General features: G+C 42.7%; 1 protein-coding gene across 4 annotated transcripts in view; it reads left to right on the forward strand.

Moving 5' to 3' along the window:
• Positions 1–25,355, forward strand: part of SPSB4 (splA/ryanodine receptor domain and SOCS box containing 4) — a 320,168-nt gene that overhangs the window by 198,938 nt on the left and 95,875 nt on the right. For all 4 annotated transcript variants that reach the window (XM_073359973.2, XM_073359974.2, XM_073359970.2 and 1 more), the window contains exon 2: positions 7,207–8,062. In XM_073359973.2, the coding sequence (XP_073216074.1) occupies positions 7,369–8,062 (694 nt within the window). In that variant the 5' untranslated portion in view covers positions 7,207–7,368. The remainder of the gene's footprint in view (positions 1–7,206; positions 8,063–25,355) is intronic.

A 25,355-nucleotide genomic window follows, 5' to 3' on the forward strand; every position in this document is an offset into this window, starting at 1 on the left:
GAAGAGACTGGGGCAAGAGGCTGGCAGTTGTGAGGGGGAAGCTGGAACTAGGAATTGGAGTAGGTTGGAGACTAGGATGGCCTAGGCTAGGAAACAGTGAGTGAGTGGGGGCGGGGGGAAGGTGGTGGTTGTAATAAGACAGATCTGACCTGGTGCCTAAGAGTGCTGGGTGATGGTGATGGTGATGGTGGTGGGCTGGGGGAGAACTAAGGTTGGCTGGTAGAAGGGACTGAGACCAGGAACTGAGGGCTACTGGGAATGATTGGCAAGGAAACGGAGATAGTGAGTCCATAGAGTTGAGGCTACTACTTTCTAGGCAAAGGGCCTGGGACTGGGATGAGAAACATCATAAATGGAAATTGGGACTGTCTAGAGGAGGAGTATGGGATGCAGAGCCACGGTTGAGTCAGGGACAGGTTGGAGAAGACTAGGCAGAAGGCGTCAAGCTTTCATGGAGGTAAAAAACATGGCCAATGGGAGCTGCTGGGGTGGGTGCCTGTGGGCGCGGGCAGCGCGCACCACGTAGAACTGCCTGGCCACCCCTGCCCGTAGGAGCCAGATATGGTGGCTGCTTCTGGGAGCTACGTGGAACCAGGGCAGGCAGGGAGCCTGTCTTAGCTCCGTTGAATTGCTGACCGGGAACCACCGGAGGTAAACGCTGCCTGGCTGGAGCCTGCACCCCGAATCTTCTCCTGCACCCCAACACTCTTTCCCCAGGTCGGAACCCCCTCTCTATACCCGAACCCCCTCCAAGAGCCTGTACCCCAATCCCCTGCTCCAGCCCTGAGCCCCTTCCTGCATCCAAACTCCCTACTGGAGTCCGCACACCCTCCTGAACCCAACCCCCTGCCCCAGCCTTGAGCCCCCTCCTACATCTCAAATCCCTCATCCCTGGGCACCCCGGGACCCTAACCCCCTGCCTAGAGCCCCCTCCTGAGCCCCTCATTCCTGGCCCCACCCCTGAGCCCCTCACTCCAGCCCCAGCCCAGTGAGTGAGGGTAGGGGAGAGCAAGCAACAGAGGGAGGAGGGAATGAAGTGATGGGGTCGCGTTTTCGGAGAAGGGGCGGGGCAAGAGTGTTTGGTTTTGTGAGATTAGAAAGTTGGCAACCCTACTTCCAGATTCTGCAATAAATGAGGCAGGGGTCCTACAGACAACAGCAATCTCTTTCACTATTCATTTGCAGTGCAAATCCATCCCATGCACTGAATGAAACGGGTCCCATGGAAGATGTGGTTGTAATGATTACAAACCTATATTGTAATGCATATGCTCAAAGAAGTCACACTGAGGTTGCAAGGGCAACCTTAATTCATAACATTTCCTAAATTTTGAGTGCTTGATTTGTGACCTGAATAAAGTTTTCATCCTTTTTCACGTGTGTAATATTTAATGCTAACTGATCCAGAATGCAAGATTATGTGCCTATAAATTATGAATCAGTACGATCCATTGCTAGTACTGTACAAGAGCTATGTAAAAATGCTGCAATGGAACCTACACATGTTGCAGTAATTTCAAAATATCTGTGTAATAGAAAAATTACAGTGCAGATTGTCTCCAAGAAAGGATGTAAGACTGCATCACAATGTGAAAAACCTAAATTTTTCTAGTATAGGTGATTAAATGTAACAGCATATTTTTTAAGTCTTCAATTTTTCATTCAACTGCTCCAGTCCAGTGGTATTTGATTAAACAAACATGCCTTCCGCTGGCCTTGTGACATAGGCTGCCTCACAGTAATAATAAAGGGAATGACTTTGTAGATATGCAGAGTTGTGTAACAGAGCAGAGGTAACATGTTAAGGCTGGTGAGAGTAGGGAATTGCTGGAAGGATGAATTTGAGCAGAACCACTAAGTTAGTGCCCTTCACAATCTTTGGAGCATCAGTAACAGCAAGATTGTAACATGGTTCAATCCTGTGTCCTTTTTAACCCAATGGTAAAATGCGTCCAGGTAAGATCAAATTATTTAGTATCAGTATGAGGTTAAAAAAACACTGTTTTAGCCCAATAAAAGAAAAGGAGTACTTGTGGCACCTTAGAGACTAACTAATTTATTTGAGCATAAGCTTTCGTGAGCTACAGCTCACTTCATCGGATGCATACTGTGGAAAGTGTAGAAGATCTTTTTATACACACAAAGAATGAAAAAATACCTCCCCCAACCCCACTCTCCTGCTGGTAATAGCTTATCTAAAGTGACCACTCTCCTTACAATGTGTATGATGATCAAGGTGGGCCATTTCCAGCACAAATCCAGGGTTTAACAAGAACGTCGGAGGGGGGAGGAAAAAACAAGGGGAAATAGGTTATCTTGCATAATGACTTAGCCACTCTCAGTCTCTATTCAAGCCTAAGTTAATTGTATCCAATTTGCAAATGAATTCCAATTCAGCAGTCTCTCGCTGGAGTCTGGATTTGAAGTTTTTTTGTTTTAAGATAGCGACCTTCATGTCTGTAATCGCATGACCAGAGAGATTGAAGTGTTCTTCGACTGGTTTATGAATGTTATAATTCTTGACATCTGATTTGTGTCCATTTATTCTTTTATGTAGAGACTGTCCAGTTTGACCAATATACATGGCAGAGGGGCATTGCTGGCACATGATGGCATATATCACGTTGGTGGATGTGCAGGTGAATGAGCCTCTGATAGTGTGGCTGATGTTATTAGGCCCTGTGATGGTGTCCCCTGAATAGATATGTGGGCACAGTTGGCAACGGGATTTGTTGCAAGGATAGGTTCCTGGTTAGTGGTTCTGTTGTGTGGTATGTGGTTGCTGGTGAGTATTTGCTTCAGGTTAGGGGCTTGAAGGCAAGGACTGGCCTGTCTCCCAAGATTTGTGAGAGTGTTGGGTCATCCTTCAGGATAGGTTGTAGATCCTTAATGCATTGGAGGGGTTTTAGTTGGGGGCTGAAGGTGACGGCTAGCGGTGTTCTGTTATTTTCTTTGTTAGGCCTGTCCTGTAGTAGGTGACTTCTGGGAACTCTTCTGGCTCTATCAATCTGTTTCTTCACTTCCGCAGGTGGGTATTGTAGTTGTAAGAATGCTTGATAGAGATCTTGTAGGTGTTTGTCTCTGTCTGAGGGGTTGGAGCAAATGCGGTTGTATCGCAGAGCTTGGCTATAGACAATGGATCGTGTGGTGTGGTCAGGGTGAAAGCTGGAGGCATGTAGGTAGGAATAGCGGTCAGTAGGTTTCCGGTATAGGGTGGTGTTTATGTGACCATCGTTTATTAGCACTGTAGTGTCCAGGAAGTGGATCTCTTGTGTGGACTGGACCAGGCTGAGGTTGATGATGGGATGGAAATTGTTGAAATCATGGTGGAATTCCTCAAGTGCTGCTTTTCCATGGGTCCAGATGATGAAGACGTCATCAATATAGTGCAAGTAGAGTAGGGGCGTTAGGGGACGAGAGCTGAGGAAGCGTTGTTGTTCTAAGTCAGCCATAAAAATGTTGGCATGCTGTGGGGCCATGCGGGTACCCATAGCAGTGCCGCTGATTTGAAGGTATACATCGTCCCCAAATGTAAAATAGGACAAAGTCACAAAGTTCAGCCACCAGGTTAGCTGTGACATTATTGGGGATAGTGTTCTTGACTGCTTGTATTCCATCTTTGTGTGGAATGTTGGTGTAGAGGGCTTCTACATCCATAGTGGCCAGGATGGTGTTATCAGGAAGATCACCGATGGATTGTAGTTTCCTCAGGAAGTCAGTGGTGTCTCGAAGGTAGCTGGGAGTGCTGGTAGCGTAGGGCCTGAGGAGGGAGTCTACATAGCCAGACAATCCTGCAGTCAGGGTGCCAATGCCTGAGATGATGGGGCGCCCAGGATTTCCAGGTTTATGGATCTTGGGTAGTAGATAGAATACCCCAGGTCGGGGTTCCAGGGGTGTGTCTGTGCGGATTTGATCTTATGCTTTTTCAGGGAGTTTCTTGAGCAAATGCAGTAGTTTCTTTTGGTAACTCTCAGTGGGATCAGAGGGTAATGGCTTGTAGAAAGTGGTGTTGAAGAGCTGCCGAGCACCCTCTTGTTCATATTCCGACCTATTCATGATGACAACAGCACCTCCTTTGTCAGCCTTTTTGATTATGATGTCAGAGTTGTTTCTGAGGCTGTGGATGGCATCGTGTTCCGCACGGCTGAGGTTATGGGGCAAGTGATGCTGCTTTTCCACAATTTCAGCCCGTGCACGTCGGCGGAAGCAGTCTATGTAGAAGTCCAGTCTGCTGTTTCGACCTTCAGGAGGAGTCCACCTAGAATCCTTCTTTTTGTAGTGTTGGTAGGGAGGTCTCTGTGGATTAGTATGTTGTTCAGAGGTATGTTGGAAATATTCCTTGAGTCGGAGACGTCAAAAATAGGATTCTAGGTCACCACAGAATCATGTTCCTGGGGGTGGAGGGGCAGAAGGAGAGGCCCCGAGATAGGACAGCTGCTTCTGCTGGGCTAAGAGTATAGTTGGGTAGGTTAACAATATTGCTGGGTGGGTTGAGGGAACCATTACTATGGCCCCTCGTGGCATGTAGTAGTTTAGAAAGTTTAGTGTCCTTTTTCTTTTGTAGAGAAGCAAAGTGTGTGTTGTAAATGGCTTGTCTAGTTTTAGTAAAGTCCAGCCACGAGGAAGTTTGTGTGGAAGGTTGGTTTTTTATTAGCCCAATGTTACTCTAGTTTTGCACGAAACTAAGTAAATACCAAACTTGCATAACCTAATAATCGTACCCCTTTAATTATATCTGAAACTGAAATAGGTACATTGTAACAATTCCTAGTATAGGCAGTGATGCAGGTATAGCAATGCTTGTTTTTGGTATGATATAATTCTTGGTGCATTGGGAGGGAGTTATGGCCATGGTCTACTCAGGTACGTCACCTCTGGGGTTTCCAGTGCTAGCATTAGCAAGTAAACCCCTGCCCCTTTGCTTTGAGGAGTGCAAGCAGCAGTATTGTGTGTGCACTGCACTGGTGAGAAATTCCCCTCTCACTGTGCCCACAGAAAAATTACAGTAGTCCTGTGTTTTGTGGGGGAGACTTTTAAATCCGGGATTTAGATGCCCATTTCCCATAGAAAATTCAATGGGATTACTAACTGCCCTTTATGCCTTCTGATATTCTCCTCCTTATTTCAGATTGTATACATCTTTTAAGTTCTTGTAACAAGGCACGTTTTATAAACAACCTAAGCAGAATCGGTCTACTCAGCAGATCTCCCAGGAAAACACTTAATTGACCATATTTGCTCTTTAATACTAATATTCCATATTTTTACTGTCAATATTTTTATCTCCCTCGCGCCCATTAGCACAGATTTGAAGTATAAAATCTTTCTCACTGGCCCAACTTCTGTGCTCTCACAAGCATGCCCAATTCACACAAAAGTTGAAATGTGCATGTATCTGAATTTGTCCTGCTGGCTGGAAAGGTACTTTTTAATTTTCCCAGCTCCTCTTTATGGTCTTGCACTTCAGTATTAGCAGATTCCATGAATCTTTGTGGTCATTTTTTGGTTTCCTTTGGCTCAGCGAGTAAGCTTTCTAGCAATGGAGTTGACATTTTGGGTCTGGTGTCAGTCTTTATTGCATTCACTGAAAAATACAGCGCTCCATACAAGAAAAAAGAAAGGAAGCTTTTCCCAGCATATTTTCATTAGCCATGAGAGTTCTCTTTATTTTATTCATTAATTCCAGAAAGTTTACAGGTGAATAGCGGCACAGCAACGAGCGCTTAAGTGCTGTAAGAAGTGGTTTGGTATCTCTTTGAAAATACACTTGTAAAGGAAATATTTCTGCTATCGGGAATGTTACAGATTGGCTGCTCCAATAAGTGAGGAAAATTAACTGCATTTAAAAATACCCCAAAACCAAAAACTACTTTTAGTCCCCATTCAGAACCAGCTGCAACAGAAATTACACAGGTTCCATTTTCATGTGATAGAAAAGGGAGAAAAATCAGTCTCCTTCCCTTCTTCTGTCAGCAAACACCAACCATCAGGATCTCCATAATATAGCAGCATTCCAGTCCTTGGGTTATTGGTTGACTGGTCCACAGCTGTTGGTAAAACAGAAATCTCAAGTCTGTATACAAAGTGGTACAGCTCTTTGGGACTGAGACCTCACAGTAGAGACATCTCTTGGCACTGTATCAATTAGCCACTTAATTGGCTGCCTTCCACTCCTATATTCATAAACCTTCTCATCTTTGTGCTCTGATTGGCTCAAGCCTCTAGAGTGGTGTGACCTGGCAGTCGTCTTGCCTACAATGAAACATTCCTATACAGCTTTAGAAACAGCTACTGAGCATGTCCATTAACCTCAACACCCTCTTTTAAATATATTTGGACTCTTCCAGCTCAGTTGCCCTGCCCTGTGCATAGAATACTAAAATCCATGTGTACTTCCCCGTGCTTCTTATCCTTTCTTTGTGCTAAAAATAGTGAAATACTGCAGTTACATACGCTACCACACACATAGCACAAGAGCTTGCATTCTGACCCAGATATCCCCATCGGGGGTGGCTGGCAAAGAGCTGAAATTGCCATGCTTTAGTTTCAATAGCTTGGAGAACTCCATTACTGCATTTATATCCTCCTATTCTCCTTCCCTTTTTGTTCTCCCGCCAAACTCAGTGAAAATAAAGCTTGACAGTTTTGTGCCCTTTTTATTGAAGGGGCAGGGTATGTTAAAGGTAAGCAGTCAAGTTTCACAGCTGTTTGTTACTAGCATTGTTTGTTGCTGTTACAAGATAAAGCCTTGGATTGTAAGGTCATATAAAGACAGGAACAGTAAGAAAGAAAAGGGAGCTCTGACATAGGACCTAGTTGTGAGAAAATGAAACAAAACGAGTAAATAAAAAATCGTTATGCAGCTGAATATGAAGTTAATCCTTATTCCTGGGGAATAATATATGCCTTGTACAAGACATTATGGCCCTGGCTAGACTAAATGGGTGGAAGGGCAGAAGGTGGAGAATGTCTGTATCCTATTATGAATTGGAGGAAATTACTGTCTGTATTCTGTATGCTGGTGGGCTCAGAATATCCTGCTGGCAGTCTGGTTAGTACTGCAGGACAGAGAACAAAAAGCAGAGAAATGTTAGTTCTTGTTGTTGTTTAAAATAACCTAGCTGGGATAAGAAGACGTTTTCAAAAATGTTTGAGAGGATAAACTGGCTTTCTTTAATTAACTGAAAATTCTCGTTTTTCTTTCAGGAGTGTTTTTTCTCTGAAACCATTGCTGCTAAAAGGCTCCAAACGGGAGAAATAAATCCAGTCTGCTTGTCGAGTCCCTGGCTCAGTGTGAAAGTGCTTTCATGAGGTAACATTGGGCCAAAGTCAACCTTTCTTTCTCCTTTCTGAATCTGCAGCCGAGAAATGGGCCAGAAAATCTCAGGGAGCATAAAGTCTGTGGATGTGAGGGAGCCCCCTTACAGACCTGTTAAACGAAAGCTGAGGGGACCAGATTTTTGCAAGCCTGCTCGCCTGGACATGCTGCTGGATATGCCCCCTTCCCAACTGGAGGTCCAGTATAAACATGCTTGGAACAATGAAGATCGATCTTTAAATATATTTGTAAAGGAAGATGACAAACTAACTTTTCATAGGCACCCAGTTGCCCAAAGCACAGATTGCATCCGGGGCAAAGTTGGCTACACAAGAGGCCTACATGTCTGGCAAATTCACTGGCCCACTAGGCAACGAGGAACACATGCTGTGGTGGGTGTATCAACAGCAGAAGCTCCATTACATTCTGTAGGATATACATCATTGGTTGGTAGCAATAGTGAATCATGGGGCTGGGATCTGGGACGTAACAAACTTTATCATAATTGTAAAAACCAACCTGGGGTGACGTATCCTGTTTTTTTGGAACCAGATGAGTCTTTTGTACTCCCAGACTCCTTATTGGTAGTTTTGGATATGGATGAAGGAACGCTTAGCTTCATTGTAGATGGACAGTATCTTGGAGTGGCCTTCCGAGGACTGAAAGGGAAAAAACTTTACCCTGTAGTCAGTGCAGTTTGGGGGCACTGTGAAATTACAATGAGCTACATCAATGGACTTGATCGTAAGTGTTATCAAACATATGCATTCTGATATCTCAACTTTTTCCAAACTACTTCTTTTTATTTAACTTTCTTCTTAACCCCTTCTCATATTGTAAATGGAGAGTGCTGGACAGAGGACCCCTGGTTGCTGTTAGTAAATACCCTCTATAAAACTATCCAACCTGATGAAACTCCTTCCCATTAACTTCTGTTCCACAGACGACAGTGTGTGGTTGTGGATTGTGTCAAAATATCAACCCAGGTCCTAAGACCTTTTTTTGAATCCTGTAGAACAAATTACGGTCTCTCTAACTTATTTTTGGTTTTCTGGCATAGAGAACGTCTGGAAATCTCAGTCTTGCAAAAGTCATTTTATTTCAGTAAAATGGGCAGGCTGGGAAAATATCCAGAAAGCTTTTAATGCATTTTCATTGTAAAGTTCTGGTTTATTTGAAATTAATATATTTAAGATATTGAAATTTAAATGATTTGAAAGTGAGTCCCTTTTCGTATATTCTTGACAGATTACGGCAGAAGATGAGTTACCCTCTCTGAAAATGAAGTTTAATATTCTTCTTTAGCTCTGATTTTGAGGCTTGATCATGAATTAACAAACTATCCAGAACAAGGACCGTATGATCATATAGGCTCCTCCGGTGGCAGTGCAAGGGAGATTGGCTTGCAAATCACAGCCTACCTCCAGGTTTCCTTGCAGCTCCGGGAGCAGAATAAGCCCTATACCCAGTTTAGCAAACATCTACTGATGTGCTGGCACAGCTCTACTGCTTGGGCACTGTGGGCAACGAGCGTGCGTGGGGGTTTAGAGAGTAGATGCAGCTGCTCTTTGAAGCCTGCTTCACTCGTGTACTGTGTGGGTTGGAACAGACAGGCCGCTCAAGGTGGTAAGGGGCACTTTCTTCTTAGTGGTTCCCATGGCTGTACAATCTGGCCAGCAATCTGGCCCTGAACCATGAACGTAAATTCATAGTGTGTGTGACCGAAATAGCTAGCTGGATAAAAGTTTGTTGGTCCTGGAACTTTACGTTGTGAATCAGACTATTGGCTATTTCTTGTAAAGAAGAATTTAATAAAAATTGCACGCTCTCGCTCACTCACACACAATAATTCTGGGAGGGACATATCCCTTTAGATTTGCTTCAAATGGGATAGTCTAAATTCTCTCCACCAAAAGTAATTCTCTGCTCATTAGCCTTATATTTGATGTGTGAGCTGCTGTAAAATCATAATTAAAGAACTTGACCCTGTTTAAGATTACCTTTTAACACATATACATAGCACTCCCATCGGGGAGAAAAACTTATCAGCAGAACCCTTACAAGCATACTGCGGCTAAAAATCAAATGAAACTTTTGAGTGCCTTAAAAGGAGGAAGAGTAAAAGATCAAAAATTCTGTAGCCATTAATTTGAAACCTGGAAAGAGTTCTTTTTGACAGTGTGCTATAACAACTTGGCTTTCTTCTTTTTATTTTTGGAAACTGAATAAATACAAATTCACTGCAAACATGCAACTTGTTTTGCATGTTGGCGATGTCACATAGATAAGCAAAATCTCAGTATCTGTTGTGTTAAAGCAGAGGTGGGCAAACTATGGCCTGCGGGCCCATCCTGCCCAGCCCCTGAGCTCCTGGCTGGGGAGGCTAGCCCCCGGCCCCTCCCCCACTGTCGCTCCTCCCCTGCAGTTATACCCGCAAGGCTTGCACCTGCCCACCTCCCAGGCTTTACAATAAGCCTGTCCTGCTGCTCTGAGTGGCATGGTAAGGGGGCGGTTGGATGGGGTGGAGGTTCAGGGAGGGGGGCGGTCAGGAGATGGGGGTTGCTGGGGGGTCCCATTGTGGGGGGGAGGCAGGGAGCAGGGGGGGTTGGATAGGGGGTAGGGTCCTGGGGGGGCATTCAGGGACAGGGGTCCCGGGAGGGGGTGGTCAGGGGACAAGAAGTGGGTCGGGGGTCCTAGGGGGCCTGTCGGTGGCAGGGGTGTGGATAGGGGTCAGGGCAATCAGGGAGCAGAGGGTTTGGATAGGGGGTGGGGTCCCGGAGGGGTGGTTAGGGGCGGGGGATCCCGGGAGGGGGCGGTCAGGGGACAAGGAGCAGGGTGGGTTGGATAGGCTGGGGGCTCTGAGGGGGGCAGTCAAGGGGTGAGAAGTGGGAGGGGACCAGGCAGTTAGTGGAGGCACAGCCTTCCCTGCTCGGCCCTCATACCATTTTGGAAGCCCAATGTGGCCCTCGGGCCAAAAAGTTTGCCTACCCCATGTTAAAGTCAGTTATGTTCCACTGTGTGCATTTTAGCTTTTTTGTGGGTTACTCAACTGAGTACCAAAAGACAGAAAGAAGGGAGAGGATGTCTACAAGTAGGAAGAAAGGAGGAGGCAGAAAAAAATAGAAGGTACAAAATGGATAAAAAGCAGGTGTTATGGGTTCCCCTTGGGGTGCCACCTGGAACTGGGGTACCACTGAACCCTCTGACTCCCCAGCCTGGGCTCCCCCTCTCACTGTGTTGCTGAGACAAGCTACAGACCCGCTCCCAGTCCTACACTTCCACCAGCATTCACACAGGTAGGGACACACCCAGCTGCACTTACGTGCAGGCTCTCTGACCAGCCGCTGCATAGACCAACAATAGACAGTCTACAGCCAAAATAACCACCAGCTTCCCAGCTTAGGATCCTAGAGTTGTACCATACTGCTCTGGTCAAAACCCTGACCAGTATGAATTTATTATCCAGTTTGCCTCCCCTTAATGTGGAGAGGAAATGCAACAGCCCCTGTCCCTTGAGCTAAGATTTCCAAGCACTTCACTTCAAATTTACGGTTTAGATTAAAACATAAAATAAGTTTATTAACTACAAAAAGATAGAATTTAAGTGACTGTAAGTGATTACCTAGTAAATAAACAAAAACGCAAACTAAGCTTAACATACTAGAAAGATATGATTTGAAAAGACAATCTCTCACCCTGACTGACAATACAAGCAGGATTGCAGATTCTCAAGGCACAAGCTGCACTTGCTTTGTAGCTTGGGATCCCGCAGTTTTCATACACAGGCTAAAAATCCCTTTAGCCTGGGTGTTCCTCGGGTGTTTCAAGGAGTTTTGTTGTGTGGGGAGTGATGAACAACAGATGATGTTACTCCCTGCTTTACATAACTTTAGCATTTGGCCGGAGCCCTTTTCCCCCCTCTGATCCTCCCCTCCTTTTTTTTTTTTCTTCAAACTTGGTTCCTAGACCATTTTGTAGAAAAATAGCCATCCCAAAATGGAGTCCAGAGTCATGTGGCCTGGTCACATGCCCTTGCATGTCTTGCTGAGTCATGGCAGTCATTTCAGGCTGTCTGGAGCATTCTCAGGAAGGCTCACCAGGTAGGGCATAAGCTTCTCCTAAGGTGTATTGTTTTCCCTAATGGCCCATTACCTTGAATAGGGCCTTCACAGCCAGCTATCTAGGCCAGAAGCATTTTGCCTAGCGGGTGCTGCCCAGGTGTAACTATATTTGAAATACTGATACATAGTCAATATTCATAACTTCAGATACAAAAATGATACAAAAAGAAAAGGAGTACAGCTTACTTTATCGGATGTAGCTCACGAAAGCTTATGCTCAGATAAATTGGTTAGTCTCTAAGGTGTCACAAGTACTCCTTTTCTTTTTGCGAATACAGACTAACACGGCTGCTACTCTGAAAAATGATACAAGCACACAAATAGGATAATCATATTCAGCAAATCATAACTTTTCCAATGACCACTTCTATACTCATCTTGTACAAAATGCATCATAATTATGCCATAATCATATAATATCACTATGAAGAATATGGTGTGCAGTGTCGTATCTGGGAAGAGGTAATTCAGTTACACCATGCTAGATAATTGTGGTCTATAAAATGATGGAGGAGGAGAAGAAATAATCCTCCATCCTGTTTCTTGAGGGATAATCTTCTGGATTTCCATTCACTTAAAGAGAAAATCTTTGATCTTTTCAGTGGCATGGGAAAGCTCTTTTAGGTTTTAGGAAGTCAATGGGTGGATTTTCAGACCTTTAATGTGGGTCAGCACAGTTAAGGCTAATTTTAAAAATAGACTGGATTAGGAGTATATTTATCTAGGGCCAAAAATTTGGCTGATTGGTGTAATGAAGTTTACTGCTGGCTAGGCGCCGACTAACTCAGGGTGTTTCTGATCACAGGTTCATAGTTCTATCCCTTTTGGAGAGCTAGATCTTCTTGTATATTTTGATAATTTTTCATATTCTCAAGATTCAAACAGGCAGATCTCCTGGGTTTGGTGACATGCACCCACTAAATACACAAATCAAATGGCTTTACGGTAAAGTCCATTTTTACATTTTTATTTGTTTTATCTTCTGAAGTGTCCTGTTCACAAAAGTGCTCTGAATACTTGCTGTTCAGATGAGGATTTTAGAATCCTCCAATGCCCATATAGCACAGTTGCTTAGCAAAGAGTGAAAAAAGGAAAAGGAATATAGATGGCAGATTAAGTGATGGATTTACATATTTGTGATAAACGTCTGTTCTTGTCACAGTGGCACAAATTTGATATGGACCTTGGGCTTTATACATCATTATTCTGATAGTGATGTGTCCTAAAGAAAGAAGACAACTCTGCTCTGTGAATCTTTGTGACCTGAATATAACAATGCTCTCTCTGATTGTAGTGTTTATCTTTGTCATCTTTGAATATGGAACATAGTACTGTAGGTCTAAAGCATTGTTCTTCTCCTCCTGTCTCCATCTGATAGTATTTCATTACTAAATGCCTATGCCTCCCTGCCCCACGATCTCAGCATGGAAAGCTTGTGAAGAGGGATGAGGAGAGTGGCCAGAGCATGCTACTCTTTGGACATCTTTACCTGGAGGACAGTTGCCAGCTGATGCTGGTTGCCAGTTGGTGCATAATGGAACACCCATTTAAGCTGCTCTAGCCTTGGACTGGGAAGAGACTCAGGGAACCATAACAGGCTGTCTGATTGTCAGTCCCCCACTCCCATTACACTGAGTGGGTGCTGAGTGTAACGTAGGATCTCGCACATGATGATCTCTTCTCCCCGCTTTATCAAACAGAGCTGTTTTATTAGGAATGCAGATTTATTCAGTTTTTGATCTCTTGTTTAATGGATTTTTCATTCAATTATGTATTTTTCCGGTACACACCCCTGATGTATAGGGTGCCTTACCTTTGCGTATGGTCAGGCCAGATGGCTACAGGAGAGTGATAGAAGGCAGATATATTAGCCCCAGGTTAAGTAGGTCCCTTTTTCCCTAGAGAAGGTTCCAGAACAATCAGGAACTTTCTGGAAACAATTAAGGCAGACAGGCTGATTGGCTGCAGGTGTTCTAGTCAAGAAGATGCTAAAATCAATTAAGGCAGGCTAATCAGGGCACCAGGGTTTAAAAAGGAGCTCACTTCAGTTTGTGGTGTGCGTGCGAGAAGCTGGGAGCAAGAGGCGTAAGACGTTGAGAGTGATAAGGCGTAGTACTGGAAGACTGAGAAGTACAAGCATTTATCAGACATCAGGAGGAAGGTCCTGTGGTGAGAATAAAGAAGGTGTTGGGAGGAGGCCATGGGGAAGTAGCCCAGAGAGTTGTAGCTCTCATGCAGCTGTTACAGGAGCCACTGTGGACAGCTGCAATCCACAGGGCCCTGGGCTGGATCCCAAAGTAGAGGGTGGGCCCAGGTTCCCTCCATCCCCCCAACTCCCTGTTTGATACCGGAGGAGTTGAACTGGACTGTGGGTTCCACCGGAAGGGAAGGTCTCTGGCCTGTTCCCCGATCCACTAGGTGAATCAGCAGAGACTGCGGGGATTGTTCTTCTTTTCCCCATGCTGGACAGTGATGAGGCTAACTGAGTGAATGGCAGGTTTGAGCCATGAAAGTGGCCAAACTGAGGGCTGCCGTGAACCGCTGAGGCGAGAAAATCCAGCAATAAGCGTAGGACCCACCAAGGCATAGGAGGAACTTTCTCGCAATACATACACACACACACACACACACACGTTATTTTCAGATGTTAGAACATGGCTTAATAGGCAAAGTTGCTATGTGATGTGGTGTTCAGCTGTTCTAAGTAGGGCTTCATCTACTTTTTCTTCAGGGAAGTTTTATAGTTAAAACTCTGTAATCTCCTAACTGCAAATAAATTTAAGGGATGGAAAACCTAAAGATGGTCTCCATAATGGTTCAAAATTGCTTCAGCTTTAACTGTTAAAATATTTTCCTGAAACACTGCCAGGGATGACCCCTGGATTTTTGTGTATTCCTGTTTATAAAGACTGGTTTAAACCATGAGAGACAGGTTCTGACATTTGGGTTTGGTAAGCTCTTTGAGGTGGTTGGGCTCTAGCATCTGATTGCAAGACCTTGGGTATAGGTTAGCAAAAACATGTGTCATTGAAGGTGAACAGTTTTAATGTTTCTTTTTGTGTAATCTAGTACAAAAGCAGATTGTAAAGTAAATGAACATCAGGATTCTAAACAAAGTCTAGCTAAATTGAGAGACCTTTAATTGGCAACAAATGTAAAAATTAAATAATTTTTCCCTGTTTTCCTCTTCAATTCCAGAGACTATTTCACTTTTTTAAATTAAATGCAAGAAGAAGGGGTGCCAGTGCTTTCTGGACAGTATTTTACCCCAACAAGAACACATCCTCCTTGTTGCCACATTCAGTGCAGTGAACTTTACTCTAATTGGTTATCAAGTAGAGGTGGGCGATTCGTTAAGGAAAACATTTGGGTTGGTTCCAAAAATGTTCAAAATTTGCAAACAGATTGGAAAAGTCCATTCTAGGCCAGTGAACTGTGCTCCACTCAATTTGAATTTGAATCCCCATTTCCTTCCTCCCTGGTGAGTGGCCGAATCACCAGGCTCTGGAGTCATTCTTTTCTCTCTTTCTCGCATGTGCATAATGAATATATATAAGTATCTGAACAAGTGGAACATCTCAAATAAGAGAGATTGAGAGTAACCCACCTCAGAATAGCTTGGTGGTTAGGATGCTTACTAAGGAGGAGTAAGATCTGAGCTCAAATCCCTGCTCCAGAGTGGAGATTCAAACCTTGGATCTTTTTATGAAGGATTTACTCCATTTGTTAGATTAAGCATAGGCAAGCTTGGTCAGTCTAAAGGTATATCTACACTGCAATTAGACATCCATGGTTGGCCCACACCAGTTGACTCGGGCTTGCGGGGCTCGGGCTAAAGGGCTGTTTAATTGTGGTGTGGACGTTTGTGCTCGGGCTTCACCTTGGGCTCTTGGACCCTCCAACCTCGCAGAGTCCTAGCCAAGCCTTAATGTCTACACTGCCATTAAACAGCCCCTTAGCCAGGCCCTGCAAGCCTGAGTCAACGGGCACAGGCCAGCTGGTGGATTTTAATTGAAGAGTAGACAGATGCCCTAAGGGGCCTTATCTGAGACATGAAGCTGTTCACAGCTAATGGTGCAGTCAGACATAAATATTCTTTAGTTACAAGCTCTCTACCTTGCTCTAGACCTCAGACTGCTCAAATGCATCTTATTGCTCAGATGGATTAGGGGGGTCTCCCTAAAAAAGGTACCTAAAGAAGAGGATGCTTCTATAGCAGTGGCACAAATAGATTCTTATATTGCTCAGTGTCTCTCTCCCAGCAGGCAAATGTTCAGACAAATGGACTGCATAAAAGCTACAGCAGCTAGGGGAATGATAACTGAGCCTGAAGGTCTTTAGCATGCTGATATAGTCGGGGATCAAGCTCAAGTTTATTTGCAGTGAAATATATGCTAATAATCACTTCCTATAGTCCAGTGGTTCTCAACCAGGGTCTGGGGCCCATTGGGGGGCTGTGAGCAGGTTTCAGGGGTCTGCCAAGCAGGGCTTGCATAGGGCTTCCTGGGGCCCAGGGCCCACCACCTGGGGCTGAAGCCAAAGGCTGAGCAACTTAGCTTCACAGAGCCCCCTGTGATGTGGGGCCCCAGGCAGTTGCCCTGCTTGCTATCCCCTAATGCTGGCTTTGTCTTTTATATGCAGAAAAACAGTGGTGGCACAGACAGGCCGTGGCATGTTTATAGCATGTTGGGGTGGGGGAGGGGGGTCTCAGAAAGAGAGAGGTTGAGAATGCCTGCTATAGTCAACTCATCTTAGTGAGCTCTTGAAAGAATCCCCATCTATGATTTACTTGTTCATCCTGCGTCTCTTAAATTCGCTGGAGACCTATTCAAGTTAGTTCAGTACTTTTATAGAAGGTACTGGCAGCAACCAGTCTGACTAAATGAGAAGAAATGGAATATCTAAGTGAATTCAATAAGCTTGTTCTAGAGCAATAGCATCTAGAAATGTTAAAATCAGTAGCTGACTAAGCACATCAAGCATCTACACAGAATTTCTCCACTGTTGCATTTAGAGAATTTGAGATTAAATTTAGTGTTCTGTAGCATAGACTGAGTTTTTATTTATTTATTTAACTTTTAGTTTAAGCCTTTAGTACAAAAACTGTGCAAACTACTTAAGCCTTTATTAATATGCGGTGGCGTCATGTAGGCATTACTCTGTATTGTATCCCACTGTCGCTAATACATTTCTATCTAGGACATACTAGCTCAGCTTTGTTGAATCTTTAGTGAAAGGCCATCTGTCAGACAATTGATTTGTAGTGAACCACTTTGGGTCATAGTTCAAGGCATATTTCCCTGTATTTTGAAGTGGACAGAACCATGGCTCCTATGTAACCTTGGAGGAACTAATTTGAGACCTCATTCAGGGGCATTATGTGCTTCAGTTGTTCTGGGAGAAAACATTTTTCACTGATATGGATCAAATATTTGAATGGATAGAACTATTGCAGAAAATCACTTCAGCACTATAGTGTGCTGGGAAGGAGTTCTGAACTGAGATGTCCCTGAGAACTGTGCAGTAAGAGATTTGCCGCCTTATCTCGGCACATGGCTAGGTACAGAGCAGCTGATTTGGCTGTACATTTGTCAATAAACTGTTGAAAGCACCAAAATTAAAAAAAAAATCACTCTCTACATCAACAGATCCACTGACACCAGTATTGATGTAGAATGAACGAGGAGGCTTTTACATCCATTTCCTTCATTCTGAAAAGCTGAACTGAGTGTAAAACTTCACAGTGGTGGTTCCTTACGGTGGAGAAAGTGCGTCCTTTTAAGTTATTTGCCAAAGTCACATTTAAGACAAGAGTTGTATCTGATATTTAAGTGTTTCTCTTTCCAGAAACTCTCCAACCTTTTATGAATCACTTAGGGGTTCAGGCAGTTCATATGCTTTGAAAAACAACTTTGAAAGGTCTGGTTTAAAATCTTCCAAAAACTTTGGAGACTATTTTGCAAGTCCTATAATAATGTGTTGTAACTTCCACAATGTGTGTCCCCCCCACCCCCCCTTACATTTATATAGTAGACTTGCAAATGAAAATATTAGTCTAGATTTTGGCAAATTTGCTTTGGGCATGTGAGGGGAGGGGGGTTAAAGAGTGAGAGGAGGAAATGTACGACTTTCAGCTCCTTTCAGGACAAACTCTTTTGGCCAAATTCTACCCTCATTTGCTCTATTGACATCTGAGATCGTACAGATTGGAGGTCAGACTTTGATTCATTGATGTCTATTTCAACACTTCTAAAAACAGTTCACTTCAATGCACAAACATGCTACAAATATAAAGCCACACATATCTTTCCCTGTGTATATGTTTATCCAAAGACCACTAAGAGATATTGTGTATGCTATCTGACTTAATAAGGAATCTTGGGAAACCTAGCTGCAGACACTGAAATGGGGAATAGTCAATGTTGTACATAAATATATCCTATAAATCCTGGTTAACATTGTTAAAAATTCAGAATAATGGAGGGAGGACAGGTTAGTGGTGATGGTGGGGGATTTATATACACCTCTACCCCAATATAACGCGGTAAAGGAGTGCTCCAGGGGGGCAGGGCTGCGGGCTCCGGTGGATCAAAACAAGTTCGATGTAACGCGGTTTCACCTATAATGCGGTAAGATTTTTTGGCTCCCAAGGACAGCATTATATCGGGGCAGAGGTGTATTATGTAAATTCAGTACAGTGATTTCTACTGAGGCTGCATTTCTATCTACCATAATAATTAATATTTTAGAGATGTACTACAGAAGGTGTTTTTGGTTTGGGTTTTTTTTGTTTTGTGTACCAACAGTGAAAAGGAACCATGAAGACCTCCCAAAGAAGTGAAACAATAAGCAATCTTTAGCTACAGAACCCTGGACTGAACAGGCTTCCAAGGCAGAACGCATACAGAAAGGTGGGGTTCAGGACGGCCACACCTGCGTCATTGGGTTACTCGGAAGTGTGAACTGGGTAACCCAATGGGTGAAATGAAAGGGCCTACTACTGATAAACACAGATTGGGTGACTTGGCGCAAAACGGAAGATCTTGAGCATGTACCTCATGCTTGGTAATAATGCAAGAGGAATGGTACACTTTTTAAACTGGCTTTTCATTCAGATAACTATTTACCGAGGTTCTACAACTGCAGCTAGCATTCAAGCCATGTACGCACAGACTGACTTCCTGGAGTCTCCTCCAAACTCTTCTCTCCTGCAACTTGTGTTCTTTCTTCCAAATTCTGTGTAGGTTGGTACATTAACTGATTCAGATTTACATTTTATTCAGATATTTGTCCTTTCTAACTAGACACCCCAAATCTCAAATAAGAGAAATTCCATGAGGAAAGAGAAATTTCAATTTACTCATACCTGAATTGCAGTTGTGAATTCTAATTCAAGATACGCCTATTCCAGAATTAAAAATTGTAATAGGCCCAAATGGAACAAAATCAGACTAAGGTAGAGAAAAACTCTGAATTATTCATTTTGTATATCAAAATATTGAATGGGTTATAACTGCCATAAGAATAAGAAAATTGCAACAGAAAACATATCTTTCTGAATACAAATCCCTGAACCACTCAGGAGGCAATGGGAATTGGCAAGATTTTTGGGAAGTGTTGCTGAAACAACTGGTCAGCAGCATAATCTGGTGTCCATCCGAGCCAATTATTACTTTAAAAAATTCTTCCTTGCCTTCTTAAGTTCCAAAAAAAAAAATCAACTCAAATTTGGGATAAAAAAAACAAACCAAATTAACCCCAAAGCCGTGAACAGTACAACTGTACAAGAGAGAAACTGCCCTAACATCTTTGTTCCCTCCTGGATCTTTCCCCTCCAGAATTCCATGTGTACTTAAACTGAAGGTTTTGTAGATCTGAGAGTTAAATGTACAAGATGTTTCTTGATTTAGGGTTGAATCACATGCTTTAAGGTTAGATAATTTATTTGAAATTGCTTCATTGGAAGTTCTGTTGCCAGAATTCAGGGAATTCAATTACTTTGAAATGTTATCAAGTAAACCATTAATGTGGTGATAGTATGAATATTTGGCTCTTCTGTTTTTTATGGGGAAAAATCTCCATTAATTTACCTTGTACAGGTTGTAATGGCTGTCATAACAAGTATTGGAATTCAGACATCTACGCAGGTAAATACACACAGTTGGTGAGAAGTGTTTTGTAAATACAGAAAGCCTCTAGGTATTCAAAACCCACCTCTGAAATTCTCACATTTCCAAAATACTTCTGTGGGTAAACTCTGAAGGGGCATTGATCTTTTTTGAGGTCTCTAATAGTGTCTTGTGCATCTCAGAAAATATGCTAATATTCTCTAATTCTCATAACTGATAGACATTATTCGATATATAAAGTGGGGCATAACTACCTCTGCCTTTATTGGTTCACTCCCCCAAAGAAACAAAGCTATTAATAAACATTTGTGCATGCTTCAAACTCAACACCTACTGTGCCTGAACAGGTGGAATAAAAACAATTGCTTAACTATTTGTTCCTTGAGTCAGTCTTCTGTATGCTACAACATGGTTGCTATGAATCAGAGCAAGCATAAAGAGTACTAGTTAGTGTTTTTAATTACCACAGCCAGCTGCTCCACATTAGAGCAGCTCCCAGGTTATTCTGGAGAGGGAAAGGGCAGAAAATCAGGGAGCCACAATTTGTTTTTTGGTTTTCATGATCTTTCCCCCATCCCATTCAGAGCTGCCCTGGGTGGCTGTGGGAAGGGAAGCCACCCTTTGCTATGGTTTACCCTAGCTCAGATATAACTATTAGAGGTTAGCAGGTGCTCACAGTGCTTCCAGCTCCCCCAAGAATTGTTTCAGGGCTTGGAGGCAAACCCATCGGAGGCAGAGTCCACTGCTATTTCTTTAGCAATGGGGAAGATTCAGACATTTCAGTTTTAAAATTTGCCATGTGTGTGTTTGAGGTTAAAACCTTCAGTTCCCAATCAAATGCAAATTCCTCCTTTACACATTTGTCCTGAAGAACACCAATAGAGCAGGGGTTTATTATGACTGCACCTGGTCCTTTTAGTTTTTTTTATTTTTAGTTTGTTTTAACTGAAAACACTGATCTGTCAGGTTATGCAGCATGAATATTAAATATAGAATGTTATAAAGATACCTTTATAACATTTACAAAGGTATCTAAGCCGAAAGGCAAAATTGTCAATGTGCAGAAGCATTCCTCACAGGCAATTGGAGAATGAAGTGATAGTAATTAACTAGCTAGCATTGTGAAGAAACAGTCTGTTTTTTTGGATAAATTTTAAAAAAAAAAGGCATTTGCAATTCTTATTATGCAACTAATTGGAATTCTTCTCCACAAACACATTTTTCTTCTATAATCCCAATTTTGCTGACAACTTCTAATTTTCACAATAACCTGAATCCTTATTTTACATTGTCAGTAACATTATACCACTGTCTGCTGGTTTGAGGCAAAGAGCCAATCACCTTCTACCTCTCCCCATGACAGTTCCTTCACAGCCAGCTTCACTTTCCCAACCATCCAAGGTCCTCTTTGGTCTTCCTTTTGTCCCTCTGTCTCTTTATTTTCCTTTCTTCCCAGTCAGTGCCTCCATCTTGTATTCTCTTGAGCCTATTCATCCTCTTTTGCCTTCACCTTTCCCATCCTACAAAATATATTTAAAAACAAAAAACATTAAAAGACTATTATTGGCATTACAAAGGCAAGCACTCAAAAGTTAGGTCTCCTGTGGAACCTTAACTCGCCCACCTAACCCGTTGTGCGTATGCATTATGATACAACCTTTAATTACATGATCACATACTATTTTGTCCACAGGACCCTTTCATCATTCAGCGTGCATGGGCAGACCTGTTTTAGGGTTGAGTGAGGGTTGTTTAGTAAAAGAGATTGTTGCCTGTAGGGCCCCTGCCTAGTCTGTAGCAAAAGTGGGAAGGTACGTAGAGACTGAGGCAGCACATTGCAGAAAGAGAAGGGATGGTGTCGTGTTTAAGGCAGTTAAATGCTGCCCAGGAGAATTGGATTCTCTCCTGTCTCTCCACCAAAAACGTCTTTTGTGATGCTGGGTAAATCACTGAAATAGACCTCTTCACATATGATCACTAACTGTATTCCTAATTTTCTGGTTTCCTGACTTGAGACCCTGGGGACTGCTTTGCAGAAGTGCTGAGAAAAGCGCAGCTTCCATTGATTTCAGTAGCAGCTGTGAGTGAAAATATAGCATACTACGAAAAATCAGGCCTAGCGCTCTCAAATTGGGCACTTGAAACTTTTGATCTTAATGTATGTGTCTCCCATGTGTAAAATGGGGACAATACCACTTGTAATAATTAGGGCCTTATGGTCCTACTCGCCCCCGCCCCTTGTGAGCTCAACTGTGGAAAGTGAAATAAAAATTTAAAAAATGTTTGTTACTCACAACATATGTTGATAGGAAAAAGTACTGGAAGGAGACATTATATTGGCTTAACTAAAAGGCCTACTAAGATAACTCACAGAGAGTTGAAATAAGGTCTGGTGAACCAGAGGACTCTGGGACCAGAAATCAATGGACCAAAACTGGTGTGTTGGAAATTTAGGCCTAATTTGGTGGACAAAATAGTAAGGGGATGGGCTATTCTGCTCACCACTCTCTTTTGGGGTCCTTTTAAAGAGAGACATCAGTGGGAAGATCAAAACGCAGACTGGAAAATGGATGAACTGGAAGGAGCCAGCTTCACCATCATGGCTGCAACTCCCACCATCTCTTGGGACCCCAGGTTCCATTGTGACAGTGTTGTACTTTAATTGTCTTTATCCTAAGAGATGACCTGTCTGGAGTGAACCAGAGAGGGGGACCCAAATGACATCACCACCTGTACCAGCTCTGGCTAAATCCTGAATATCACCTAGGATGGGAGACTTTGGTCCCTATTGTCACCTCTCCAACGCACCTTCATGTGTCCTTTCTCCTTCCCTCACCTTACTTTCATTCTTTTTTGTGTGTGTGCACCTTCTTAATGAGAGTCTGGCTTGGCCAGCAAAACCGATCTCTTTCATAGCCCCTGTGATTAGAGGGGTAGATAAAAGCAGTGTCCTAAATAGCCCACTGGTGGTACAAGTTTGACAGGTCTTGGAACAGTTGAAAAGACTCTCTGTGCTATGCCTGTATTTCTCCAACAGTGAGGTTCCAAGTCAGAGTCACTCAGAGACAGAAGCTGCATTCTCTCTTTGCTGTCCCATTTTGTGTGTGCTTCTCTCCTTTTGCCTTAAAGGAAGCAGATCTGAACTTTCACAATAAAAGCAACGCCATCTCCACAATATCTCAGGGTTTGTCCACACTAACAACTAGACTGCAGGAAGGTAGGGACTTTGAATCTACCCCACCTTAGCCTGCAATGGTCTAACCGCTCATGTGCACCTTGCTGATGCATGTTAATAGTTAATTAAAATGCTTTGGGCTGGTCCCTTTTCAAAGAGGGCTAGTTCAAAGTACTCTAATCTAAAGAACTGTTGTTGGGCATCAGCAGGGTGCACAGGAGCAGTTTGATCTCAGCAGACTAATGGGGTAGATTAACACTCTTGCTTGCTATGGTCTAATTGTTTGTTTAGACAAGCCATCAGTTAACATTCTCCACTTCCCCCACCCCCATTGCCAGTTATTACCATCTTTAATACCATCATAAAAACTGTCTGTTTTTCCTACAGAACCTCTCTACAGCTAAAGGGAAAGGGATAAAGGGATATTGTTGAAATGAACCTTACTTTATCTTTCAGTTGCTTTAACTGTTTTTCTATAATGTAGGTCATTATGAAGATTTTTAATGCTGTACTTGCCAAGCTCTCTACTCAAAATCCTGAGCCGTGTTTAACTGGTTAGCACTGTACAGTAACACCTTTCACTCTCTGGGCCCATTTATTCCATCAACATTAACACCACAAATCCCCCTCACCTCACAGAGGCATTGGGAAAATAAATTCATTAATAGCCATGAAGCAGTTGAATACTGTAGTGGTGAGTGTCCTAGAAAAGTTTGAGAAGAAATTTAGTAATTCAGTCTTCAGAACAGCATTTCAGTAGTGTGCAGTAAATAAGGCATGAGTCATACTGCAAAATGAGGATTAAAACAAAGTAATGACTAGCACTACATTCAATGTGTACTGTTTGTTCAGTGTTCTGAATGAGGAAGGAATCCTTTGGGGGGGGAAAATAGTATGTGATCATGTAATTAAAGATTGTTATATGATTTCATAATTTTTGTAACCTTCATAATCCCAGATTTTAGAAAAAAATCCGTTTCTTTTGTTATCACTTGATGCAGAGGAAGCATTTGATAGAATATAGTGAAACTTTAGATTTCAAGTCCTGTCACATGTTGTTGTATATATTCTATGTATGATTTACTTCCAAAAAACAATATTGTCTCTGTACTATTTAAAAATGAATAAGAACATAAGAATAGCCATACTGGATCGACCAAAGGTCCATCTAGCCCAGTATCCTGTCTTCCAACAGTGGCCAGTGCCAGGTGCCCCAGAGGGAATGAACAGAACAGGTAATCATCAAATGATCCATCCCTTGTCACTCACTCCCAGCTTCTGGCAAACAGAGGCTAGAGACACCATTCCTGCCCATCCTGGCTAATAGCCATTAATAGACCTATCCTCCATGAATTTATCTAGTTCTTGTTTGAGCCCTGTTATGGTCTTGGCCTTCACAACATCCTCTGGCAAGGAGTTCCACAGGTTGATTGTATGTTGTGTGACGAAATCCTTCCTTTTATTTGTTTTAAACCTGGTTCCTATTAATTTCATTTGGTGACCCCTAGCTCTTGTGTTATGAGAAGGAGTAAACAACATTTCCTTATCTACTTTCTCTATAACAGTCATGATTTTATAGACCGCAATCATATCTTCCCCCAGCCGTCTCTTTTCCAAGCTGAAAAGTTCCAGTTTTATTAATCTCTCCTCATATGGAAGCCGTTCAATACCACTAATAATTTGTTGCCCTTTTCTGAACCTTTTCCAGTTTCAATATATTGTTTTTGAACTCGGGCAACCACATCTGCACACAGTATTCAAGATGTGGGCATACCATGGATTTATATAGAGGCAACATGATATTTTCTGTTCTATTATCTATCTCTTTCCTAATTATTCCCAACATTCTGTTCGCTTTTTTGACTGCCGCTGCACATTGAGTGGATGTTTTCAGAGAACTATCCACAATGACTCCAAGATCTTTCTTGAGTGGTAACAGCTAATTTAGACCCCATCATTTTATATGTATAGTTGGGATTATGCTTTCCAATGTGCATTACTTTGCATTTATCAACATTAAATTTCATCTGCCATTTTTGTTGCTCAGTCACCCAGTTTTGAGAGATCCTCTTGTAGCTCTTCGCAGTCTGCCTGGGTCTTAACTATCTTTAATAATTTTGTATCATCTGCAAATTTTGCCACCTCACTGTTTACCCATTTTTCCAGATCATTTATGAATATGTTGAATAGGACTGGTCTCAGTACAGACCCCTGGGGGACACCACGATTTACCTCTCCATCAATAAGCACATTAATTTTCCATTTCACACAATTTCTTATAGTTAAACAATTAAGTTAAACCTCTTACACTAGATCAGCCATTAGAGGTTATTAGACTACTTCCAGATTTGTAAGCAAGTGACTTTTGTCAAGATTTCTCTCCCTCAATATCCGGATACTATCTATTTTATTAATACTACGTTGGTACCCTTTGGAAGAGAGAGCAATTTTAGCATGGAGAAATTCTTTAATTTGGTTTCAGAGTAGCAGCCGTGTTAGTCTGTATTCGCAAAAAGAAAAGGAGTACTTGTGGCACCTTAGAGATGTGCATCCGATGAAGTGAGCTGTAGCTCACGAAAGTTTATGCTCAAATAAATTTGTTAGTCTCTAAG

Source organism: Lepidochelys kempii, chromosome 9 (genome assembly GCF_965140285.1).
Source record: "Lepidochelys kempii isolate rLepKem1 chromosome 9, rLepKem1.hap1, whole genome shotgun sequence".
Taxonomy (NCBI): Eukaryota; Metazoa; Chordata; order Testudines; family Cheloniidae; genus Lepidochelys; species Lepidochelys kempii.